The 27,565-nt window shown below is 38.2% G+C and overlaps 1 protein-coding gene across 7 annotated transcripts in view; it reads right to left on the bottom strand.

Annotated features, from left to right (window-relative positions):
* Positions 1-2,756: 2,756 nt before the first annotated feature.
* The window catches only part of TMEM209 (transmembrane protein 209), a 29,645-nt gene continuing 4,836 nt past the window's right edge, over positions 2,757-27,565 (bottom strand). For 2 of the 7 annotated variants that reach the window (XM_005673176.4, XM_003134688.7), the window contains exons 7-15: positions 24,938-25,113; positions 24,265-24,336; positions 20,902-20,998; positions 17,628-17,753; positions 15,141-15,238; positions 13,919-14,033; positions 13,725-13,822; positions 10,211-10,284; positions 2,757-4,200 (exon numbers count right to left, since the gene is read on the bottom strand). In XM_005673176.4, the coding sequence (XP_005673233.1) occupies positions 4,146-4,200; positions 10,211-10,284; positions 13,725-13,822; positions 13,919-14,033; positions 15,141-15,238; positions 17,628-17,753; positions 20,902-20,998; positions 24,265-24,336; positions 24,938-25,113 (911 nt within the window). In that variant the 3' untranslated portion in view covers positions 2,757-4,145. Of the gene's footprint in view, positions 4,359-4,853; positions 5,801-5,872; positions 5,994-7,904; positions 8,490-10,108; positions 10,285-13,724; positions 13,823-13,918; positions 14,034-15,140; positions 15,239-17,627; positions 17,754-20,901; positions 20,999-24,264; positions 24,337-24,937; positions 25,114-27,565 lie in introns of those variants that run through there. The other 5 variants (XR_014833896.1, XR_014833895.1, XR_014833893.1 and 2 more) reach the window with 4 other exon arrangements.

Below are 27,565 nucleotides of genomic sequence, written 5' to 3'. Positions count from 1 at the left end.
GGGCATGAAAGGATTTGGGTATAGGTTTACATTTCATCTACAGCAGTGCCTGGGACTGTCTGCCTGTGATTTTGGCTACGGGATATCTTTGGGATCGCTGCTGTCCTAGGCGGACGGGGTTCACATAAGCACACTTAAGGCTGCTCTCCACACCCATCCTGCTGTATTGGGCTCTCCTCCCTGGCCCCGTCTGAGGTGCCAGAACCTCTGTAGAATCCAGAACCTGTTCCTCAGGTCAACACAGTTCAGTGTGGCTGTGCAATTAGTGATGGCCATCCAGGCATCAAATTAGAGATGTGCCTCAGAGCTAATGCCTAATAATCTTGCAGAAAGCCACTGGCACACAAAGTGAGATGTGCCACTGGGAACTAAGAAGCACAGATACAAATAAACCACTCTCACTCTAGGTGGGCAGAGTCGCCGCCCCCGTGGATTCTTCCCAAAGCCTTCTTGCCAGAGATCCCAGCCCTCTGCTGCTCATCTTCACGTACTTTTGGCCCTGCCTACAATCTGGGGACAGCTGTGACTGAAGCCACCTGGAGGGATGCATGGGCCAGCTAGCCTCTCCCCAGCCCTCACAGGAATCTGGTAGCATCTGGGACAAATGAGCTGCAAAGCACAAAAACCTCATCCCAGGTCACTGAGGGAGACCCCAAGAGTACATGGAATTTAGCTGTGTATTTTCCTAATGCCATACTCTTTAGGCAGCATTCCCTCCCCCTTAGGCCTGGACACAAAAGGAAAGCCAATCTGCCTGGCTGCTCAAAAGGTGTCCTTCGAAGAGAACTCAAGCCTTTTGCAAAAGGTAGGTCAACCATTGTCAAAGTCCTCCTGAATGGCAGCACAGATTTGACTAGTAAAAAAGCCAGGTCTTTTATGAAGATGAGGCAAACTATGAAGACCCACCGTTAGACTAAACGTCACTTCTAAATTCATTCATATAATTCCTCTGATTGTCCTTCAAAAAAAAAAAACAAAAAAAAACACTTCAGTCATATGGCTTGCTGAGGGCCAAAAAAGGGATACAGATCAAATCACCCTGGGGGAGAAATGACTGCCAGCTGCAGCGGTCAGGACCAGCTCCAAAAGACAGCAGGTTTAATTAGAGCCAAGTCTCAAGGCAGGAGTAGACTGCAGAGGGGGAGGGGGCATCCCCAGAGAGTGATGAGGATGGGCATTCAGAGACCCCAGCAAGGAGCTGCTACACTGCCTGAAGCCAAGGACCCAGGTGGATAAGGCTAGCCTGGGGCCAGACTGTGGAGGCTTTACATGTCAGGCCAAGGAATTTATCAGGAGAATGAGATGATCAAACAGGTGTTTCAGGAAGATGAATTTGAAGAGAATGTGCAGGATGAATTGGAAAATCTGGAAGCATGGTAACAATTAGGAAGCTGCGAGATTAATTAGGCTGTTGTAGTAGTCCTGTGTGAGTTGATAAGGGTGTAAATGAGCATAGTGGCAGCAGAAATGGAAAGGGACAGCTGCAAGAGACATTGTTAAGAAAGAATGGATGAGATTGCTGCCTGATTGGACTGGGGACCCAGGGAGCTCAAGGAATCAAGATGACAGCAGAGCTTTGAGCGTGGGTGACCGGTACTACAATGAAGAGAAGAAAGGGATGTTAGAAGAGGGAGCTGTTTCAGCAGATGTGAATTCAGCTCCACACATGGATAGTGCACAGGATATCCAAGCGGAAATGTCTGACAGGTCACAGGAAATTTAACACTAGAGCTCAGGAGAGGCAGTACGCTTGGTATGAACTTGGGAATCAAATGCAGAGAGGTGATAAAAGAAGTCACAGAATGAATGGGATCTCTCAGGAAAAGCATACACAGTGTGACAAAAGACCAAAGCCTGACCTTTGAGGAATGCCTGCATTCAAAGGATTTATGTTACAAAGGTGAGTTTAGAAGTGCCACCTACATGCCGCATGTCTTTGTCCCTAAGATATCAGTTTAAAGTGTAGGTCAGTGTGAGAAAGCCAAGCAGCACAGCATTTTTATGTCTCAGTAGGAACTAAAATACTATTACTATTATTTTTTTGGGGGGGGGCACATCTGTGGCATATGGAAATCCCCAGGCTAGAAGTCGAATGAGAGCTGCAGCTACCGGTCTACACCACAGTCTCAGCAACATAGATCTGAGCTGTCTGTGACCTATACCACAGCTCATGTGATGCCAGATCCTTAACTCAATGAGCAAGGCCAGGGATCGAACCCACGTCCTCATGGATACTAGTCAGGTTCTTAACCCCCTGAGCCACAAAGGGAACCCCAGAATTAAATTATAAACATCTAAACATGCTCTTAAAACAAATTTGGCTAAAGTAAAGACTGATATTTACAGAGAAAAAAAGAGTAGGTGATACAGTGAACACCATCTAGATTAGTGGATGTGACCCCACATGGGTGAGTCCAGCAAAGAAAAGAAAACCTTGTAAGAAACATAGTATAGGAGTTCCCGTCGTGGCGCAGTGGTTAACGAATCCGACTAGGAACCATGAGGTTGCGGGTTTGGTCCCTGCCCTTGCTCAGTGGGTTAACGATCCGGCATTGCCGTGAGCTGTGGTGTAGGTTGCAGATGCGGCTCGGATCCCGCGTTGCTGTGGCTCTGGCGTAGGCCGGTGGCTACAGCTCCGATTGGACCCCTAGCCTGGGAACCTCCATATGCCGCGGGAGCGGCCCAAGAAATAGCAACAACAACAACAACAACAACAACAAAAAAAGACCAAAAAAAAAAAAAAAAAAAAAGAAACATAGTATAAATAACATTTAATTAGAGAAAAGTAGATACTCATTTTAACACAAGGACCAAAAAAACCTACCATATTTGCAGTGCACTGTGTTCCTTAATTCATCAAAATATTTTTAAATAAAAGCTCTATTAGCGTATATGCTGGCTCAAACATTTGTGAAGACAAGTTAATATATGAAAGTTACCCACAGTATCGTCACCCACAACAGCTTTCTTTTTTAATGTGTATCTCTAGTCTTTTTACATGAAATATTCACGGTATATTGCATTTTTTTGGATGCTTATCAACTTTTGAAATAGTACTCTTAGATTTTAACATGTTATTATATTTAACTGGTGTTTCTTCTAAAATACCATAACAAACAAACTCAGCATATATCAACAGCAGTTAGAAGATAGAAGCCTCCTTCTCTTTGGACATCAGACTTTTAAAAAACAGGAATGGGATTTACAAATCATACAAATGAGCTCGTATGTAATACTGATGTGCAGTTATTGAGAAGATACTGGTTTTAGATGTTTCCAGTCTCTAATAACAGTCAATCCGCAAAACATATACAATTACTAGCTAGCCTTAAGAAATACTACATATACATGTAAGAAAATAAAGATGAGTCAAGCAAAACTTACAAACCGGGTAATTTCGTATTCTCCAGATATTCTGAACATATCTAAAAAGTTTAAGGAGGTAAGATGTCATATGATCTTAAAGAAGGGGAACTCAATATTATGGAATAGTAAAATGGAGTAATTAAAACGAGAGTTTTCTTGACATCTTCAGCCTCTTAATTAAGATGCAAATAGTTTTAATTCTATTCACTACATTTAATCCAAGTGTTGACTTTTAAAACACTAATACTGTCAAACTTCTTTAAATAATATTTTAAAAATACACATTAACTAATACATTATTAGAAATTGACCTCATTTCTTTAAACATAGGCCTTGGGCTGATTCGCAGAGCACTGGGAAAATTGAGATTAAAAAAAAAAAAAAAACAAGCAACTTGCTTCTTTTTAAGTATTTATACTATATAACTCAACTGAAAAAAAATTTTGTGGGGAAGGATCAGGTGGATGGTTCTCCTTTGGGGGTTACAATGAAAAACGACGCTAAGGGGGAACTGCACTGTTTTGTGTCAACACAAATCTGAAGAGTTACAGTTTTTTCTGAAATGATAAAAAACTGAAGGTAATGTTTCTTGATGTATAAGACATAGAGTATACTTTCACAAAGAAGTTTCATAATAGCTAATTTTTTGTGAAATCTATAAAGAGTCTGTAACATACACACATGCATCTTATTTCAGAAGGGGCAGTGACTCAGAGATGCTTAGATTCAACTTCAGATTCAGTCAAATAAAGTCCAAATGTTTGGAATTAAATGACCTACTACTCGCCAAAAATCCACAAAATATTCACACCGGATAGACCAAGATTAACTCTCCTAAAAAGAGAAAAAAAAAAATTTTTTTTTTAGTGGAATTGATTTATCAAATAACTAAAACAAGTCTTTTTTTTTTTTTTTTTTTTTTTTTTTTTTTTTTTTGTCTTTTTTTTTTGCTATTTCTTGGGCCGCTCCCGCGGCATATGGAGGTTCCCAGGCTAGGGGTCTAATCGGAGCTGTAGCTACTGGCCTACGCCAGAGCCACAGCAACGTGGGATCCGAGCCGTGTCTGCAACCTACACCACAGCTCACGGCAACGCCGGATCATTAACCCACTGAGCAAGGGCAGGGACCGAACCCGCAACCTCATGGTTCCTAGTCGGATTCGTTAACCACTGCGCCACGACGGGAACTCCTAAAACAAGTCTTTAGAAGGAATTCATGTTTAACTGACATTTAGTGCTTTTCTGTAATTAGTTACGTTACACATGGTTTATTAGGTAAATTCTTGTAACCGCAATTGTTTCCTTAACTGTGTTTAAAACCCAAATTTAGAATAAATGGATTTATGGAGTGTTGAAAATTAATTTTTCAGTGGACCTCAAGAATTATTACAACAAACAGAGATAGTAGGACAATTTTAGCAAGTAAGATTTAAGTAAAAGTGTCAACTAAATAAAAAAAATGGACGACTGAGGAATGCTAGGCCTCTTAGAGACTTTCATCTTTTTTTTTTTTTTTTTCCCTGCTTTTTAGGCTGGCACATGGAAGTTCCCAGTTTAGGGTTCAAATTGGAGCTACAGATGCTTGCCTACCCCACAGCTCATGGCAACACTGGATCCTTAACCCACCTATCGGGGCCAGGGATTGAACCTGTGTCTTCCTGGATACTAGTCAGGTTTGTTTCTGCTGAGCCACAATGGGAACTCCAGGATTTTACTTATTTGATTTGAATTAGGAGTTTTCTAATTATTAGGGATGCTTTAATAAATTTGCTTATGGGTATTATTAACATAGCTTGAAGTAAACTATATTGCATATAATAAAAAGAAAAACCTACTTCTACTCCAGAGAGTAATGCAATTGTATTCAAAGAATAAAGGGAGGAGAAGAGGGCCATAAGAGATAAATGACTCATCTAACAAAATAAGAAATCAGGCTGTAATGTCCAACAGTGAAGAATCAAAGAAGAGCTGGATACTTCTATTATCTGGAATTATGGGAATAATATCAGAAGAGAAAGCCACAAGAGTTTCAAGTGGTTGCTTTTGGAAAATAGGCTTAGGGAATACTGGGAAGGGCTGCTGCTTTTTTTTTTCTTGGCTGTGTCTGCAGCATGTGGAAGTAACTGGACCAGGAATGAACCTGCACATAACAGTGACTGGTGCTGCCACAGTGACAATGCCCAACCCTTAACCTGCTGTGCCACAAGGAGACTCTGGGAACTACTTATTTCTGTCATGAAATTTTAGTACAATATGACTTTTAAAATTATAAGTACGGGGAGTTCCCGTTGTGGCGCAGTGGTTAACGAATCCGACTAAGAACCATGAGGTTGTGGGTTCGGTCCCTGCCCTTGCTCAGTGGGTTAACGATCCGGCGTTGCCGTGAGCTGTGGTGTAGGTTGCAGACGCGGCTCGGATCCTGCGTTGCTGTGGCTCTGGTGTAGGCCAGTGGCTACAGCTCCGATTAGACCCCTAGCCTGGGAACCTCCATATGCTGCAGAAGTGGCCCAAAGAAATAGCAAAAAAAAAAAAAAAAAAAATTATAAGTATGGGGAGTTCTTGTTGTGGCTTAGTGGTTAATGAACCCGAATAGTAACCACAAGGTTGCAGGTTTGATCCCTGGCTTTGCTCAGTGGGTTAAGGATCTGGAGTTGCTGTGGCTCTGGTATAGGCCAGCAGCTACAGCTCTGACTGGACCCCTAGCCTGGGATCCTCCATATGCCTCGAGTGCGGCCCTAAAAAGACAAAAGATAACAACAACAAATTATAAGTATGTATCAACTTTGATAAAAAAATTAAAAATGTTACCAAAAAATGACCTTCAAAAAAGATCATTTCCTTGACTGTGTTTTCCCATTTCTTCATACCCTCACCAATACTCCAAGTGTTAAATATCAAATCTGATAGGAAAAAAAATGTTTTAATTTTGGCTTGCTTGTATATGAGGCCAAGCATATTTTCAAGTTTATTAACCATTTGCAAAATACTTTTCTATGAAAAGTTATTTTTCTTTTCTAATAAACTTATATATGCTCTTTATATATGATGGATATTAACTTGGATTTGCTCTATGTGTTGCAACTAAGAAGCTTTGTCTCAGTTTGCCATTTGGCTTATTTATGTTGTCTTTTGCTAAACAGGACATTTAAATTACTATGCAGTCAATACTGTCTAGATTTTTTTTTCCCTTTTGGAAGTAAAACATTCATCTCATTCCAGTAATTGCACAAATAATGTGGCACTGATAAATGTATTTGGATCAATCTGCTGCATTATGGACACGATTCCAAATGGACTATATTTGAGCCACTTGCTTATTTCCTTTAAGATACAGAAAAAAGTTTTAACCACTTGATAGTTCCAAAATGTATTAAAAGGTTTAACCAGTCTTTTTTTTTTTTTTTTTTTTTTTTTTGTCTTTTTGCCTTTTCTAGGGCCGCTCTCAAGCATATAGAGGTTCCCAGGCTAGGGGTCTAATCGGAGCTGTTGCTGCTGGCCTACGCCAGAGTCATAGCAACACCAGATTCGAGCCACGTCTGCAACCTACACCACAGCTCACTACGCCAGAGTCATAGCAACACCAGATCCGAGCCGAGTCTGCAACCTACACCACAGCTCATGGCAATGCCGGATCCTTAACTCACTGAGCAAGGCCAGGGATCAAACCCGCAACCTCATGGTTTCTAGTCGGATTCATTAACCACTGAGCCATGATGGGAACCCCAAATCAGTCATATTTTAAAAGTTAGTAATTTCAAAGTATTTTCCCTAAAAAATCCCAAATAGGGAGTTCCCTGGTGGTCTCAGTGGGTAGGATTTGGTCCTTTCACTGCTGTGGCCTGGGTACAAAGAATTCATGAGTGAATGAATGAATGAATAAATAGAACACAAATTAGTTTTAGTCTAAAATGTTTCATTTTCCACATATAAGTTGCTCATTCAGAAATAAGGACTTTAAAAATTATATATGTATATCTATGACTGGGTCACTTTGCTGTACAGTAGAAATTGACAGAACACTGTAAATCAATTATAATGGAAAAAATAAAAATCATTTAAAAAAAGCAGGGAAAAAAAAAACAACCAATTTTTTTTTTTTTTTGTCTTTTGAGGGCTGCACCCAAAGCATATGAAGGTTCCCAGGCTAGGGGTCAAATTGGAGCTACAGCTGCCAGCCTACACCACAGTGACAGCAATGTGAGATCCAAGCTGTGTCTGCAACCTACACAACAGCTCACAGCAACACTGGATCCTTAACCCACAAAGCAAGGCCAGGAATTGAACCTGCGTCCTCAAGAGATGCTAGTCAGATTCGTTTCTGCTGAGCCATGATGGGAACTCCAAAAAATCCCCAAATTTATACCAATTGTTTTGGGCCTCTTGAATAAATTACTGCTCCACTAAGTACTTAGAAAGATTTTACATTACACATATAATAAGACTATATGTGGCATTCAACATGAGCTTCATACTATCATGACAAATCACTTACATATCAAGTATCAATTTGGATTTTTAGAGGAAAGGATAAATTTTCAATTAAAACCAAAATTCAGTATTTATTTAAAATATTTCCAAATTCATTCTTCACTACAAAAACAGCCTTCCAGAAACACTGATAAGTGCAGAATTACAAAACAATATATTTAGAGCATTTTCCATCTTTCTAATATGTGTATAACTAAATACTGCTAGAAAATTTAGGGGGAAAAAAACCTGTATTGATTGACATAGAAGAATGGCCAAGATATACCATAAGATTAAAAGACAGGTCACAGAGTAATGCCTGAGGACAATATATTTTTAAACAAAATGAAAAAAACAAAATTAGCTTTCCCCCAAAAGTAGTCTGGAAACATACACCTGAAACTGTTAACACATGGGATACTTCAAGGTAGTGGGACTGAGAAAGAGCTGATCAGAGGGAAATTTTCAACTTCCAGTTTATACACTGCTATGTTGTTTAAATATCTCTATATTGATCATGCATTATTTTTGCAATTAAAGAAATAAAGGGAGTTCCTGTCATGGCTCAGTGGTTAACGAATCCGACTAGGAACCATGAGGTTTTGGGTTCAATCCCTGGCCTTGCTCAGTGGGTTAAGGATCCGGCATTGCTGTGAGCTGTGGTGTAGGTTGCAGATAAGGCTTGGATCCGGCATTGCTGTGGCTGTGGCATAGGCCAGTGGCTACAGCTCTGATTGGACCCCTAGCCTGGGAACCTCCATCTGATATGGGAGTGGCCCTAGAAATGGCAAAAAGACAAAAACAAAAAAAAAAAAAAAAGAAAGAAAGAAAAAACAGCCATGTTAACATAGATGCGTGACAAAAGTTTCCTATTTAATCTTTCTTATATTAAAAAATATGATAAAAGCTGACAAATGTTTATAAATGTTTATTAATTTATGTTAATATCTTAAAGATCTTTGCATCTAATTTGTTTGAGGACAGGAATTTTGCTTTCTCTATAGCACTGCTATCCAACAGAAATATAATGTATATATATTATGTATATATTATATATACATATACACAAAAAGTTAAAAATTTTAAAAAGGTGAAAATAATTTTTAATGTATTTCATTTAACTCAATATATCCAATGTATTAACATGTAAACAATATACAAAATTATTGAGATTTTTTTTTTGGTACTAGGACTTCAAGTTCTAGTCTATGTAATTTTGACACTGCGAACCCATCTCAGTTTGATCTAGTCATGTTTCAGATGCTCAATGCCACATGTGGCTGGTGGCTTCTGTGTTGCACAGTCCAGTTCTAGAACCTGTATAAAACAGGACACCTAAATAAAACTGAGACGAGGCATGCATATCAGAACTGGAACAGATCCCTGATGTTTTCTACTCAGCCCTTCCCTTTACATTTGTTTAGCCTCGGGTTACCTGGTACAGGCAGAACAGGACCCAGAATCCAGATATTCAGACTTCCAGGCCTTGTGTTATCAGATTTCCCAGCACTAGCTGGGGTCCACTTACTTCAAATATTATTTGAAGCACTAACATTTCAAATCACCAAAATTACATGACAGCAATTTTGAGTTTATTGTAACAGTATGTGAGCATCATTACTAAGTATTTAGAATAAACAAAGTAGACAGTTTCAACTGACCATTTTTCCATCCCAATTAACAATATTATGGAACGGTGCTGATTCAGTCTCTCTGGAAGTGTAAACATTGTGCAGAAGGCTTTATGTCTGAATTGGGATGGCTTGAAGAAAAATAGGACTCCAGTTGCTTTTTTTTTTTTTTTTTTAATTTAAGGTGGCAAGAGCCTGATGTATCAGAGTTGTTCCTCTGGGGAACACAACTGTAAAGCTAATGATGTGCTCCGACTGTCTTTTTATCAATAGGGAAATGGAGGTTCTAAGGAATTAATGGACTTGTGCAACATGACAGAGCTGGTCAGTGACAGGGTGAGTTAGTGCTAGAAGCCATCTCTCTCTCTCTCTCTCTTTTTTCTTGCTTTTTAGGGCTGCACCTGCAGCATATGGAAGTTCCCAGGCTAGGGGTTGAATTGGAGCTACAGCTGCTGGCCTACACCACAGCCACAGCCACATGGGGTCCAAGCCGCATCTGTGACCTACACCACAGCTCACAGCAACGCTGGATCCTTAACCCACTGAGCAAGGACAGGGACTGAATCTGCATCCTCATGGTTCCTAGTTGGATTTGTTTCTGCTGAGCCACAACAGGAATTCCATATCTTTTACTGTTCAGTCTACAAATCTTTTCAGTGGATGATGCTGACTTGTGCAGAATGTGAACATAAGAAGAAAAATAGTACATAAATTAAGTACTCATGTTTGTGAAGCATAAACACTTACCCAAGCATTCCTGACTCTTTAGTCTTTATGATGTAGAGGAACATTAACAATGTATGAAACATATTATTTCGGCCCTGGAACAAAGACAAAAAATAAAGCAAGATTTAAACCAAACCAAAGATTCAGCCTGATAGGTAAATGCAGATCCTATCAACTTACATTCTACTAATTTAGGATTCCATGAAATTCAGACTTTCATTCATTTGTTAAATAAAATGCCTACTTTTGTGCTAGGAAGTGGTAAATCGTGGTAAATCAGAGAGAGTGGATCCATGTCATCAAAGAGTTTAAAGTCTTATAGGAAAGGCAGATAGTAAACTCAGGATTACAATAAAGTGTGATGAAGGTTATGAGAGAGGAGGAAGTGTGAGGTGCTGTGGGAACACACACACATTAAACCCAGACTGGTGAGGCAGGCAGAGATTTTTTTAAGTTAAGACCTACAAGATGAGCAGAAATAGACACACTGTGAAGTTCACACACATGGGGAACAACATTTATGAAGATATGGAAGGGAGCTATTCTGAGGCTGGCATCCCTGTATTCTACACACAAAAAATGCTCTATCTACCAAATTAACAGCAAAAACAAGTGTTGGGACTAAAAAACCTTTTATCACACTTCAAAATACATTACAATATATGTTAATATCAGTGTAAATAACATGTTAAATGTAAATTTATTTTATCTATCAAGGGACTGTAAGGTAGCATTTTTTTGTTGTTGTTGTTGTTTTGTTTTTTGGCTTTTTTTTAGGGCCACACCTGGAGCATGTGGAGGTTCCCAGGCTGGGGGTCTAATTGGAGCTGTAGCCACCGGCCTATGCCAGAGCCACACCAACTCGTGATCCAAGCTGCGCCTGTGACCTACACCACAGATCAGAGCAACGCTGGATCCTTAACCCACTGAGTGAGGCCAGGGATCAAACCCACATCCGCATGGATCCTAGCTGGGTTCATTACTGAGCCACAACAGGAACTCCGAGGCAGCATTTTGTTAGCACTAAAGTCAAACTATTATATGTAACTTCTGGTCTGTGCAATAGCTCTTAATTTATATTTTTAACTTACTAACTTATACCTGCTTACTCTGATTTACTGTTTATACTAAAAAAAAAAAAAATCAGGATAAATGATTTTTTAAAAGACAGGGTTTCTTAGGAGTTCCCACTATGGTGCAATGGAATCAGCAATCAGCGGCATCTCTGCAGAGCTGGGACACAGGTTTGACCCCTGGTCTGGGACAGTGGGTTAAGGATCTGGCATTGCCGAAGCTGTGGTGTAGGCTGCCAACTGTGGCTGGATTTGATCCCTGGCCTTGGAACTCCATTATGCCTTAGGGCAGCCAAAAAAAAAAAAAAAAAAAAAAAGACAGTATTTCTTAAAATAAATAAATAAGTGAATAAGGATTTGCAAAGAATTTAAATGGCTCAAAATATTTACAGAGTTAAAATACTAAACTTCAAAAAAAAATGAAATAAATATTCTCTCTGGGGTATTTTTAAAAAAATTATTATTATTATTTTTTGGCCAGTCTTGTATCACTCAGAAGTTCCTTGGCTAGAGATGGAACCCAAGCTACAACAGTGCCGATGCTGGATCCTTTAACTGCTAACCCACCAGGGAACTCCTCTCCTGGATATTTGATGGAGTGAAGAATATTTATTTATTTATTTATTTATTTATTTTTTTTTTTTTTGGTCTTTTGTCTTTTTGGTTGTTGTTGTTGTTATTGTTGCTATTTCTTGGGCCGCTCCCGCAGCATATGGAGGTTCCCAGGCTAGGGGTCGAATCGGAGCTGTAGCCACCGGCCTACGCCAGAGCCACAGCAACGCGGGATCCGAGCCACGTCTGCAACCTACACCACAGCTCACGGCAACGCCGGATCGTTAACCCACTGAGCAAGGGCAGGGACCGAACCCGCAACCTCATGGTTCCTAGTCGGATTCGTTAACCACTGCGCCACGACGGGAACTCCAGAATATTTATTTTTTTTTATGTCCATACCTGCAGCAATGGAAGTTCCTGGCCAGGATCTAGTGATCCTTTAACCTACTGCACCAGGCTGGGGGTTGAACCCATACTTCTGTGGTGACCTGAGCCACTGCAGTGGGATTCTTAACCCACTGCACCACAGTGAGAATTCCAAGAATATAATTTGGAATTTCAGTCAATGTAAAATTTCTCAGTTAAGATGCTAACAACAAAAATAACTGGAAAGGTCATCAACAGAACTGATGTCTGTAAGCAAGAGTAAAATACCTGGATAGAAGTGTAAACTGGTACAAATGACCTTTTTAATAAGGTGATTTGATAATCTATTTTTAATAGCCTTGAAAATATTCCATAACCTAGAAACCTACTTGTGGATGTTGGGCTAAAAAATTATCCAAAATGCTGATAGCTATATGTATAAAGATACATACTCAGCAGTATTTTTGATAATGAAGAATTAGAAACATCCAAAATGTCCAACTGTAGGGAAGTGGTTGACAAATTACAATCTTATGATGAAGTTTTTTTCTTTTTTAGCTGTGCCTGTGGCATGTGAAAGTTCCCCGGCCAGGGATGAAACCCAAGTCACTGCAGTGACAACACTGGATCCTTAACCCATTGAGCCACCTGGGAACTCCCCTCATTAAAAAAAAAAAAAAAAAAAAAAAAGCCATAAAGTGGTTTTGTTGTTGTTGTTGTTCTTTGTTTTTGCTTTTTAGGGCCACACCCTCAGCATATGTAAGTTCCTAGGCTAGGGGTGGAATTGGAGCTGCAGCTGCAGGCCTACACCACAGCCACAGCAACGTGGGATCTAAGCTGCATCTGCAACCTATACCACAGCTCATGGCAATGTCAGATCCTTAACCCATTAAGCAAAGCCAAGGACTAAACCCATGTCCTCATGGATACTAGTCAGAGTCACAACCCACTGAGCCAAAATGAGAACTCCCATAAAATGTTTTTATGGAGACTTTTAAAGGCATGGAAAGTTATGTTATAAAGTTAATTTTTAAAAGGATATAAAACTACATAAATAATATAATTTCGACCCATAAAAGTACACAGAAAGATCAAAATGAAATTTACCAAAACAAAATAAAACAAAACAAAAAAACAAGCCCCTCCAAGCCCCCCACCCTGAACAACCCATTAAAATGTTAACAATAGGAATTCCCTGGTGGTGCCGTGGGTTAAAGATCAGGCTTTGTCACTCCTGTGGCTCGGGTTTGATCCTTGGCCTGGGAACCTTTGCAGGTCACGGGCACAGCCTGAACAGAGGAAAAAATGTTAATAATAGCTTCCTCTAAATAGTGAGTGACTTTTCTTCCTTTTCTTCATACTCTTCCAAATTAAGTACATATTACTTTTATAGTTTTTCAGAAAGGGATATAAAAGTAGCATATTTTCCCTAATTTAAAAAGTTCACCTACTTCATAAACAAGAGAATCTAATTCTAAAAATCTTATCAAAGCAAGTCATCCCTGACATTTGCAATAGCAATGGCTACATTTCAGAAATACCTTTGGAAGATTATAGACATGACGCTGGTAGATGAGCTCATAGTGGGGAGGGTTGATAGCACTCTGATAAACACAAAAAACATTCTCATTTGTCACATCTGTAAAGGAAGTATGATATGTTAAAAAACAAAGCCAGACTGCAATATGGATTTCATGCGAAAAGCTCAACATTCCTTTAGAGGAGAGGTTGATACCTGGTTTATTTGGTGTTTGAACAAAGTGCTGAGAAGTAAATGTTTTTCCATCAGGATATTTGGGATGTGGAGGTAATCTGGAATCAAGGTAGGTGCAAAATACATGCATGATGATCTGAAGATGAGGAAACAATTTTTTAAAGTCAGCATGAAACTCTATAAAGTATGTAGCATTTAAACATCTATTTATAATGACTCCAATTTTTAAATTTTTTCCAAAGAAAGAATTAGCAAAAATGCTTTCAAGGGATTATACTTTTAAGATGAAATCTATAAAATGAAAAGATAAAAGCAAGACATTCCTAGTTTTCTGTTAAGTGTATCATTCACACCCATACAGTTAATTAATAGCAAAATCAAGGTAAAATACACATACATTCAATTCTCAATTTGAGTATCAACCTTTAAAACTTCATTTTCACACATAACAATTATTATTAAAAAGATTTAATTTTGAAAGACTCTTAAAGGCTCAAAAACTTTATACTCTTTGATCTCATAAATCTAATTCTAGGAATCTTTCTTAAAGTCATAATCTCAAATAAGAAAGAAACATGCATCATGTTATTCCTGGCAGTAATTATTTAAGACAGAATAACAGGGAGTTCCCATTGAGGCTCAGTGGGTTACATACCCAACTGGTATCCATGAGGATACAAGTTCCATCCCTGGCCTTGCTCAGTGGGTTAAGGATCTGGCATTGCTGTGAGCTGTGCTGTAGGATGTAGATGCAGCTCAGATCTCATGTTGCTGTGGCTATGGCGTAGGCTGGCAGCTGCAGCTCCAATTAGACCCCTAGCCTGGGAACCTCCATATGCCACAGGTGTGGCCCTAAAAAAAAAAGAAAAGTAATAGAATAACAAAAACCTTCCTCCTACTACGTGGTTCCCAAACTTTTAGGTTCAAATATAGGAGAACAGCTGAATGACAGTGTACAATAATACAAACACTTAAACAATGAAAAGTGAAAAAAAAAAGGTGAAAAATTTTACATATGGGATAATTATACCTAGGATAAGAACATTAAAAAATGCATGATATAAGTATGGAAAGAAAAATCCTAAAATATTAACAGTGATTGCGTTAAGATGCTGATACAATTTTAATTTTTTATTTCTACTTAGTTTTTAAGTTCTTTTTAATATTTATTTTTATAATGGAGAAATAAACCTAATAACAAAAATATTAAACTGAAAAAAACAAAATAAAACTGAGGACTTACAGCAGAATCGGTGGGCAGGTCTGTATCCCACTTGCGGCCTTTGAAGTCTCCACCTCTATTCCATCGGAAGGAGCTCATGCAACCTCCTTGAGAAAGTTCTGTAGCAACAAAGGTGAGATTAAAAAAGCTAAGAATATATAAGAACAAAAACAAAAAAGCAGGCTAGGAGGTCATAATAAGGAAAGCATACCCAAACATGCAAATAAAGAAATACAAGACATAGAAGGTTAATTTAAATAGCACCATGAAGAAAAAAAATTAGATAAATCTGAAGTGTGAGACAAGAACACTTTCTGGATTCTTTAAAAAGTCAATGTTATGTGGGGGAAAAAAAAGACTGTAGAACTTTTCTAGACAAAGAGAACAACAATGACAAAAAAAGATAAAACAACACAATGTAATGTATGAACATAAACCTCTACCCTGGTTAGGAAAAAAATGAGTATATAACATTCTTTGGACAATTGGAAAATTTGAATACGAACTTTAATATCAAATAATAATATAGAAATATTTATCCCAAGGTCTGATAATTATATTTTAGTTATTTAGGAAAATGTTGTTTTTAGGAACTCACGTGCCGAAAAGTAATGCTATCCACAATGGTAGAGCAAAAAATGTTTGTGTGTGTATGTAAAATGCATGTATGTATGTATGTATATATGGAGAAAAGAGTATCAAATATGGCAAAATGATGGTAACTGTTCAATCGAGAAGGCCCATATAGGGGTCACCGTGTTTTTTAAACTTGTTTGCATATTTGATATAAAATACAAAACTTTATATATATATATACAGTTTTATATATGTGCACACACACATACTTTGTTTTGGATGTATAAATATGCTGGTATATATGGGGCACTCTTGCCAAAAACTGCAAACAGGAAATACAAAGAACAGAGGATCATGGAGAAATACACCATGGGGATGCATTCAGCATTCACACCATGGAACCTTTACAAGACAGACAATTCAGTTCCTTCAATAGTAAGTTGCAAAGAGGAGTTCCTGCTGTGGTGCAACGGGATTGGTGGCATCTTTGCAGCACCAGGAGGCAGGCTGGATTCCCCAACCCAGCACAGTGGGTTAAAGGATCTGGCATTGCCACAGCTGAGGGCATCGTAGGTCGCAGCTGCAGGTCCGATCTGATCCCTGGCCCAGGAACTTCCATATGCCACAGTATGGTCAAAAAAGGAAAAAGAAAACAAACAAACAAACAAACAAACAAACAGTAAGTTGCAAAGAAAAAAAATTATGCATGGAAAAAAAGAAACTTAAAATACATTAAGCTTAAAAAAAACTTAAAATATATTAATCAACCACAACACGTGATAATATTTTAATCCCAATTCAAACAAACATTACCAAAAGCAGTAATCAGACATTTTATGAAATGGTTGGCAATAAGTACATAAGCTATATATTTCATGATACAAAAATAGGCGTGATAACTGTTTTGTGGTTATCTTTTAAAAAGGCCTTATCTTCTACAGATACATAGGAAGATATCTGCAGATGAAGTGATAATGATATGCAGGACTGGCTTCAAAGAATACAGGAAGGGAAGAGGTGAACGGGGATATGGATAAAGCAGGGGTTGCCCAGGGACTGATGGTTGTTGGGACTGGGTGCTGTGCACAGAAAGGTTGACCATAATCTTAAGTAGATTTGAATTCTAATCTCAAGTAGATTTGAATTCTTCTTATATGAAAAGTTTCTTAAAAGTCATGATAAATGCTTACTCCAGAAGCCCAGTCCAAACCTAGAAGAGAGGAAGGCCACCATAACATTTTCAAATTAAGATTTACAATAAATCTTAAGAGTGAAATACTATTTCTAAAACTCATTTTAGTGATAAGAACATTCTACAGAGTTTATCCAAATAAATGAATGTACAGAGGCATAGTGTATGTAGGAGTATGAGGGAGGCTACATTTCCTGATTCTCAAGTCAGTCTCCTCAGAAGACCACATTCCCCCAAATAATCAAAATGTAACAGAAATATAAAGAAGCAATATATTACAGATGAGTTATAAAAACTGAAAGAAATAAGGGTCAGCATGCTGAAATTATAAAGAATGTCTTGTGGCATCCATTCTTGGTAGTTTAAGGACAGAAAACGAATGAAATATTCATGTGAGCCCATTTAGCTATTTTTAACTTTTCCTACACAGAATAAAATTATTAATTAATGTATTCAAGGCTAACTATATTATTCTGATAACTCTTTTTAAAAAAATTTTATTGGAATACAGTTGACTTATACAGTTGTGTATAATTCTTAAGCATATAAAAAAACTCTGAAGGTGTTCCAGTGTTAGCCTTAATGAAGCCATAAATTAAACACATATTTATAAAATAAGATCATATTCAGTGATATTTATACTTTTTTCAAAAAAATTTTCCATGTTATCTTTGTAATTTATAAAATCTCAAAGTAGTGAAAAAGCTCTTATTTTTTTCCTTCTTCAAATCAATAATTACCTTTGATCCTTTCAAACAAGTACTCCTGATTTGGCGTGAGGTCTAGATACTGCACGATCGTATTTAGAGTTGGAATGAGTGGAGCTTTGACCAGAGCAGCCTGTTTCAAGCTAGTAATACTAGCCTCTGTTAAAATTAAAACACACAGAACACAGATTATTCCTCATGTGGATCTCTGAAAAAACTTCAAATGCTCTTCCCTCAACAGATGCTGAAGGAATAAATAAAAGCAACAACAGTTTTGTCTTAATCTGCATTATCTACTTTACCTACAATTTATTTTATCATTTCTGGCAAGGTGGCCAGATTGCCACATACAAACACACGCACGCACAGAGTCCAAAAAACAGCCAAATCCATTTTGGCACATCTATAAACAACTAACATGTAGATTTTTTGTGGGGTATATAAAAAAAGATACATGACAGCTTTCAAAATCAGGCTGAAATGAAAGTTATCCATTATGCCAGTGACAAGTGAAAACTTTTTATGACAGTGATTTCTTTCATCATATCGTGAAAAACAACTATCCAAAGAAACTAACAAACCAACAGAAGGTTTCAAAATGTCCAACCTTCCTAGTAATACTCAAAGTTGGGAAAAAGGCAGTCTTACATGTGACACTGTTGCTAGAATAAACTGGTATAAGCTTTCTGAAGGATTATGTACATTAAAAGCTTTAACACATTTATACCTAATGAACTAACAATTTTACCCCTAAGAAATTATCCTAAAGAAATAATTATGAAGGTACACAAATATTTAAATAAAAGGACATTTACTCACAGTATTATTAATAACAGTAAAGGGAAAATCCTCTAAATTTTAAATGATAAAGATTGATTAAATACAATATATCCCATATATAAAAAAGAAATAAAGACCAGCCATAAAATTAGCACTGGAGAATATTTAACAAAATAGAAGAAGTGGAGGGGGAAAAAGCAGTTTATAAAACAGTGTGAGACAAATTTAAATAAAAATATATACACACATATGTATGATTTCCTCAACTCCTAGAAACACACTTTTCATATTTTAATGTTCTAGTTAGTATCATAGTATTTTTCTCCAAAACAAGTAATTGTGATTTAAAACTGATTGACTGCGGTTATCTTTGCAAGCAGAATCATGGGTAATATTCTTTATTTCTGTACTTTCTGAAGTATCTACAATGAACATATGCACATTGCTTCTGTAGTGATAAAACAATGCTATTCTTTTTTAAAAAAAGCATTTTACAGTGGTAAAATGTTGTGAAAGATACATATTTTTATGGCTTATAAACAGGTCAGAAAGACTAAGCACAGTTTCAAATAACATCACTAAGACCTAGAAGATAACCATTCTGACTTTGGAGTCAGAGAGCTTTGGCCTCAAAATCACTCCTCTGTGACACTGGGCAGGTTACTTAACCTCTCTGAGTCTTAACAGCCTGATCCACAGAATGGGACATTAACAGCTAGCTTTCAAGGTTAACGTGAGTGTTGTGTTATATTATATATAAAACATTTGGGTACTCAATAAATAGATACTTTAGTGATGTACAATTCCATCCTTAGTCCAGAGGACAGACTGACCAAAAGATACCTCAAGTAAAGTGGAAAGTGTTAATGTGCAATCTGAAGCACTTACATATTTCAGGAAAAATTTATTCTCTAGAAAGAGCTGGTTGACTAAATATTCTTTGTTTTGAAACCTAGTTACACAACACTCATTAAGTTGCAATATATGTATTTCAGGAAAATTATATTACATAAAACCTTAACAGTTTTATTTTTAGCAGATAAGAAAGTTGAAAACGTGGTTTTAAATTAACACTGTTATACATTTCTCACGCTTTGTACAACTTTGTAATTAATATCTAAAAAGAGACTTGTATCTCTTGAATATATAAAGAACATCTACAACTCAATAATAAAAAGACAAACACCCCAATTTAAACACGTGTAAAGGGGGAAAATTGGGTAAAGGATCTGAAAAGATATACAAATGGCCCAGCACATGAAAAGATACTCAACATAATTAGCCATCAGGGAAATGCAAACTAAAACCACAATGTGATACCACTTCGCATGCATTAGGATAATGATAATAAAAGAAACAAACGATAACAAGTATAGGCAAGGATGTGAGAAACTGGAACCCTCAAACACTGCAGGTGGGAATGTCAAAATGGTGCAGCTGTTTGAGAAAAAGTCTGGCAATTTCTCAAAAGGTGAAACGTGGAGTTATCAAATGGCTTAGCGATCCCACTCCTGAGTAATACCCGAGAGAAATTAAAACATATTCACAGAAACACATGTAGACAACCCTTCACAGCAGCATTATTCATAACAACCAAAAAGGGAAAACAATCCAAATGTCTATCAACGGATGAATGGGTAAACACAATGTGGTAAATCCAAACAATGGGATATTATCTGGCAATAAAAAAACCCAAAGTACTGGGAGTTCCAGTCGTGGCTCAGCGGTTAATGAACCCGACTGGTAGTCATGAGGTTGCGAGTTCGATCCCTGGCCTCACTCAGTGGGTTAAGGATCCAGCGTTGCCATGAGCTGTGGTGTAGGTTGCAGATGCGGCTCAGACCCTGTGTTGCTGTGGCTCAGGTGTAGGCTACAGCTCTGATTGGACGCCTAGCCTGGGAACCTCCATATGCCGCAAAAAGACACACAAAAAAAGGAAGTACTGACAAACATGGATGACTGAAAACATTATGTTAAGTGAGAGAAGCTAGCAACAAAGGACAACATATTGCATGATCCCATTTAGATGAAATATCTAAAACCGACCAGTAGTGGCCTAGGGCTAGGAAATGGGTGGTGGTGGTAAACTGGTACCTGGGGTTTCTTTTTTGGGTGATGAAATCTTCTAAACTTGATTATGGTAATGCCTGCACAACTCAAACCCTTTCAATTGTAGACTTTATTTTTTAATTGATTTGTTTTTTTGGCTGTACCCATGGCATGCAGAAATTCCCAGGCCAGGGATAAAAAGGGATAAAACCAGTGCAACAGCTGTGAGTCATAGCAGTAACAACACCAGGTCCTCAACCCACTGAACCACTAGGGAACTTCTAATTGTAGACTTTAAATAGGTGAACTGCAGTATCTCAATAAAACTGTTAGATTTTTTAAAAAAGCAATATTAGAGACATTTAGTTTTTGCTTTACCTCAAGATAATAAATGATGTTAAATAAGCCCATTACAAGAAATTTTCCACTGGGCAGATTCACTGAATGAAATCAAATGCTGGGCTCTATTTTCACATACCTCCTATCTGCAGCTCTGGACAACCCATTCGCCTCATCTGTGTGCTGACAGACTCAATCTCTTGCACAAGTGGCACTAATATCGTCTCATTGATCCACTACGAAGAAACGAGGCAAAGATTTTAGACACCTAATTCTAAAGTACTTCTCAAAAATTATTTTCAAGGAACTTTTTCTACTGTCTTGTACCTGAATATCATCAGAATATAGTTAAATAGAATGGAAGTAGCAGTTCCCTAAAGTCTAGAGAGAGAGTTATATAAATATGTTATTAGACTATAAAGTTATATTCTTTAATCACATATGCCTGTTTTTTTTCTGAAGAAGATATAAAACTTTCAGTTGTATGTTGCTTTACTAAAATTCTTCTTTCTATGATTATACTGAGCTAAAAGGATCATGTTCAGTTTGCATTTCTAGGATAATTATTTACAGATTTATGCATGAAGCATTTATATCGGTTTGTGGTTAGTAAAATAGTTTTTTTTTTTTTGGTCTTTTGTCTTTTTTGTTGTTGTTGTTGCTATTTCTTGGGCCGCTCCCGCGGCATATGGAGGTTCCCAGGCTAGGGGTCTAATCGGAGCTGTAGCCACCGGCCTACACCAGAGCCACAGCAACTCGGGATCCGAGCCGTGTCTGCAACCTACACCACAGCTCACGGCAACGCCGGATCGTTAACCCACTGAGCAAGGGCAGGGACCGAACCCGCGACCTCATGGTTCCTAGTCGGATTCGTTAACCACTGCGCCACGATGGGAACTCCGTAAAATAGTTTTTAAAACTAACATAACTGATTATCTCTCAGCAGGCTCACTCAATTCACTAACCATGTAGAAAACAGATTTTATTGTATTTCAAACTAGTTTGTGAATATTTCAATATTCACTTCAGGACTAGCAATTTCAAATGCCACCTTGCATGGTTAATATCAAACTAATTCTGGGATGCGAAAAGACTGCCCAAGGAAACACTCCATCTGGTTTGTGTGTTATGTGTTTCGTGTTTGTGTTCACAGCAACTTCAAACACCGCTTCTGTTTCCTTGCTTCTATTTAACCATAAAGTAGAAGGATGAAAAAAAGTTTCAGATCAAATACAAGTCTACACGATTCCTTATAAAATTTTTTGAATTAAAAAACCTCTGAAAATGGAAAGTGTTAATAATTCATTTACCAAGAAAATTTTATATATTGGCAAGACCTGAACTGAATTCCCATGAAGCTATTTATAGACTTTATCCTACTTAGTGTGACTGCTCCTATGCTTTGCTGCAGAAACATTAACGTGATTGATCACGGAGTGCTAACCAGATTCTGCTAGTGTGTTACAAGATATATGGTACGTGCATACCGCTTTTTTAAAAAAATCAAAAACACTCTAAATTTCAGAACACTTCAGCCTAAGGAATTTAGTAACAGATTGTGTTTGTAATTCTTGGAAGCTAATACTCCTGACCAAGACTTTATATTTTATTTTATTTTATTTTTTTAGTGCCGAACCTGCGGCATGTGGAAGTTCTCAGGCTAGGGGTTGAATCAAAGCTGCAGCCACCAGCCTATGCCACAGTCACAGCAATACAGGATCCAAGCTGTGTCTGTTAACTTACACTGAAGCTCACAGCAATGCCGGATCCCTAATCCACCGATTGAGGCCAGGGACTGAACCCATGTCCTCGTGCGTACTAGTCGGGTTCATAACCCACTGCGCCACAATGAGAAACCCTACATTTTAAATATAGCAGCATTTTTAGATAAGCCTCTAAGTGGAAATATAAGAAAGTGAAGTTCTGGGACACCATTTCATTTGTTCTTTCTTCCCACATTTATTAAATTTAACCTACTAGTCAGCCACTCTTAGATAAATGGAATTATCTACGGAGTTCAGGAGAGATCCAAGCCTCATACTAAGAAAGTCTGATGGAGAAGCTCCAGGTCTGGCTCAGGAATTTTTTTTTTTGTGTGTGTATCTTTTTTGTCCTTTCAGGGCCATACCCACGGCATATGGAGGCTCCCAGGCTAGGGGTCTAATTGGAGCTGTAGTCACTGGCCTACACCACAGCCACAGCAACACTGAGTGAGGCTAGGGATCAAACCTACAACCTCATGGTAACTAGTTGGATTTGTTTCTGATGCACCACGATGGGAACTCCATTTTCTTTTCTTTTTTTTTTGTCTTTTTTAAGGAATTTTTACTTAAAAAAGCCAACCAGGGAGTTCCTGCTATGGCTCAGCAGTAATGAACCCAACTAGTATCCATGAGGGTATGGGTTCAATCCCTGGCCCTGCTCAGTGGGTTAAGGATCTGGTGTCGCAGTGAGCTACAGAGGTCACAGACATGGCTTGGAGCTCACGTTGCTGTGGCTGTGGTGTAGGCCAGTGGCCACAGCTCTGATTCAGCCCCTAGCCTGGGAACTTCCATATGATGTGGGTGCAGCCCTAAAAAAAAAAAAAAAAAAAAAAAAAAGGCCAACAGAGAGCCTCTACAGAATCCAAGATGAGCTGTCTGCAGTGGAGGAGGGGCCAATGGGCCCCCTGAACCCAGGACAAATGGGTACTACAGAGAGTGAGAGAAAGAAGCAGGGTTAAAACAAGAGAACTAACTCTATGTGGAAGAGCTGACCTTGCCAACCTTCAGGCCAAAGATTAGAAGGTTCTTCTCTAGAAAAATCGAAGAAACTGATACATTCTGAAGTAGCTTCAAGCATGTGTTACCTTCCCTGAATGAAGTTTTCTGAGGGCAAGGACATTTCTGTTTCCCTCACATTTCTAGACACAACAGGCTCTGACAGGAAAGGTGTTTTTTTTTTTTTTTTTTTTTTGTCTTTTTGCCTTTTCTAGGGCCGCTCCCAAGGCACATGGCGGTTCCCAGGCTAGGGGTCCAATCAGAGCTGTAGCCACTGGCCTACGCTAGAGCCACCGCAACGCAGGATCCAAGCCACATCTGCGACCAACACCACAGCTCACGGCAATGCCGGATCGTTAACCCACTGAGCAAGGCCAGGGACCGAACCCACAACCTCATGGTTCCTAGTTGGATTCGTTAACCACTGCGCCATGACGGGAACTCCCAGGAAAGCTTTTTAAAAAGTAAAATTGAGATGTTGGGAAAGGGAAGATCTTAACAACTAAATACACTGTTCTTTGATCATCTCAAAGTATACTGATTTACTAAATATGACAGAGAAAAAAAAATCCCATGAATACAGACACCATAAGGTAAATGCCATGTTTATCCTTATATATTATGTGCCACACACACTGCACTTTTAATAATTAATCTGACATTCTAATAATTAACATCTCTAATTGATATTCCAATAACATATTTTGTATATTAAGAGGCACTATATTATCCAAAGAACTTACATTTCTGAATTTAGCTGTCCAAGAATCCATATGATCAAGAAGTTGTCTATTCATAGTCACTCTTGCCCAAACCTATTAAAAACATTTTTTAAATGAACAATCAATGAGGAAAAACCTTGCCAGGTATCAGTTATTCCTTCCTCCACCCTCAGATATATTTGGAATATTTTGGAACAAACTTCATAAACATCAATACTGATCTAATTAATATGCAGTAATTTTCTTATTGTCCACTTAGTTGCTATTCATGCACATATATATTTTAAAAAGTCCTTACACTGGTATGTTTAAAGAATATTCTGCTTTTAAGAAAAAATTAAAATCCTTTATTTTCTATTAAGCTGATGAAGTTCGAGAATGTCAAATGCTCTAATCCAAATGTATTTCAAGAGCAAGAATCTTGCATATGTTAGGTACAAACGGATGCATGAGATCTGTATAAATGAGAGCATAAAAATGTCTTGGGCAGGACAGTATCAACCACGTGTCATAAAGGGTAAAACACACAATTCGGTTTTAGGTACACAAAGTCAGACAGAAGTCTTTCTATTGTTCAGTGTGTGCCAGATTTATATTTCTAGCCAGGAAGATTATAGAAAAAATAAGTTCTAGAAGAAGACCTGCTAACTATCTGCAAATCATAAATATCAAGTCGTTTTTATTTTCCATTTACCTCCTCTGCAGCTTGTTTAGAACTGAGATCGGCTTCATCTTTGTTAGCACATGGGGCCTGAGACCTACAGGCAAGCTGATACTGAAACTTCTTTAAAGTTTGTGCATAATCCCCCACAGAACGACTGTAGTTCCAGAAAGTAGGACTGGTGGAAGGCGACGTAGAATCTGGGCTTCCTACAATGATAATTTGCAGAGCGTCAGTGTGTTGTAGTAACTATGATGCCTGACATTGGTACGTGAACTCTGGGTATCTAGGAACCGAGGCAATGGCAAGCAAGGAAGGCAATGCTTTCTCTCCTCTCAACATTATTTCTTCAGAGAAAGAGACTGCTTGTGCTAAAAATTAAAAAGAACATTTTCTGAGTGGTATCAACTTAAGAGCCATAGATCTCTAAGTGGTTGAAAGTGTCTATTTATTTTTGTTGTAAAATTAAGCTTGTTTAGGGAATTCCCTGGTGGCTCAGGAGAATAAGGATCCGGTGTTGTCAGTGCTGTGGCTTGGGTTTGATCCCTGGTCTGGGAACTTATACATGCCGTGGGCGTAGTAAAAAAAAAATTAAGCTTGTTTCATTCTCTAAGACTTTCAAATGATTAAGTGAGAAGCAGAAGACAAATTTCTTTAGGAAATAAAGAGGCTAAGGAGTTCTTGCTTGAATTTTTAGATCTTCCTGAATGGAATAATTACAGCCTATTAAGAAACTAGTCTTTGGCTAGCAGCTAAACTCACACTTCCCTGCACTACACTGTGTTTTATTTACAGTCTGCAGTAATTCTTGTGTTGTATTAAAAGAGACCATCTGCTGATCACACTTCTAAATGTGTAAGTTCACTTTCAGGAAATGTAAACAGTCACATTTAGGGACTTAATACCATAGAGGCCCCTACCAGAGTACTTAGCACACTTTAAGGCTATCGTCTGTATCTTCTCCCAAATAATATTTGAACTCCTTGAGGGCAGGGAGTAGCTTTTTCCCTAGCATCTGGCACAGTACTGGAATGAACAGCGAACTGTTTTTTCTTTTCTTTCTTTTTTTTTTTGCTTTTTAGGACCACACCAGCAGCATATGGAAGTTCAGGCTAGGGGTTGAATCGGAGCTACAGCTGCCAGCCTACACCACAGCCGCAGCAACGAGGGATCTGAGGGATCTGTGACCTATACCGCAGCTCACAGCCACACCAGATCCTTTACCCACTGAGTAGGGCCAGAGATCAGACCTGTGTCCTCAGGGATACTAGCTGGGTTCATGTCCACTGAGCCACAACGGGAGCTCTTTTTTTCTAAATATCTTTCTCCACTAAAAGCACTAATGGATCCCTGGAGAAACAGACTGACTCCGGAGGTAGCTAGTTGGCTAGGGAAAGGACAAGAGGAGCCTGGAATCTCTGGGGATGCGGTGGGATGGTTCAAAGTATGATACTGCTAAGTCGAAAGAACACAGAAGCCAGATGATTGCACTAGCCAAATCTGAGACAATTTAACCATCAAAATCAATGACTTAACTGGAGAGAAGAAAAAGCTCTAGGTTACAGCAGAATGTCAACAAATAAATGTAAAAGGTGGTTGCACAACAGCAAATGTACTTAATACCATTAAATGATACACTTAAAAATGGTTAAAAATGGAGTTCCTGTTGTGGTGTTGTGGTGCAGTGGAAATGAATCTGACTAGTAACTATGATGTTGCGGGTTCGATCCCTGGCCTCACTCAGAGGGTTAAGGATCTGGCATTGCCATGAGCTGTGGTGTAGGTTACAGACCCAGCTCAGATTTGCTATGGCATAGGCTGGCGGCTACAGCTCCAATTTGACCCCTAGCCTGGGAACCTCCATATGCTGCCAGTGTGGCCCTAAAAAAAAGCAAAAACAAACAAACAAAAGGTATAAAAAACATAAAAGGGATAAATAAAGAAGGAAAAATGGAATTAGAAAAGCCACTGTGATAATCAACATAGTAATAATTAACTTTGAAAAGAATCTTAAAGAGGTATTAAAACTCTTAAGTGAAAATTTGATGAGGAATAGGCTATTTATAGACTCAAAGCAGTTCCCCATAAAATGCTATTAATTATGTACAAATTAATTTGTACACAATTCTTAACTACCTAAAATCTATGGGCACAGAAGGGTTAAAAGTATACGATGGACACAGACATACGAGGCAAATATGAACTGAAAGAAAATTAGTATAGCTGTATTAACGGCAGACAAAACAGACTTGAAGGCAAAAAGCCTAAGAAAGAAAGATCAAAGGAATAATTGACTAGACGGATATTCTGAATTTACATGCACTTAACATAATCTCATATACATTCAGCAAATCTGACAGAATTATGAGGAGACATTTAATGGGAAACAATCAGTGGGAGCATTTAACACACTTTCTTAGTAACTAGTAGATCAAGCAGATAATAAATTAAAGAATTTAAGAACGCAGTCAAGAAGCTTGACTCAGTGAACAAATATGGAGCCTAACAGTTAGAGATTATGCATTCTTTTCAGTATACCAAGAACCACTTACAAAATGTGGTCATATACATAATAGGCCTAAATGCAAGCCTCAAAAGATATAAGAAAAATTAATAGTGTACAGAGCAGCATTTCCAGCCACAGTACAATTAACTTAAGGG

The sequence above is a fragment of the Sus scrofa genome, chromosome 18 (genome assembly GCF_054392235.1).
Source record: "Sus scrofa isolate SSC_HxYL_T2T_F1_AM1 chromosome 18, Sscrofa_HxYL_maternal_Yorkshire_Landrace_v2.0, whole genome shotgun sequence".
NCBI lineage: Eukaryota > Metazoa > Chordata > Mammalia > Artiodactyla > Suidae > Sus > Sus scrofa.
The sequence above is the reverse complement of the archived record's forward strand: the minus strand, read 5'-3'. Positions and strand labels throughout refer to the sequence as shown.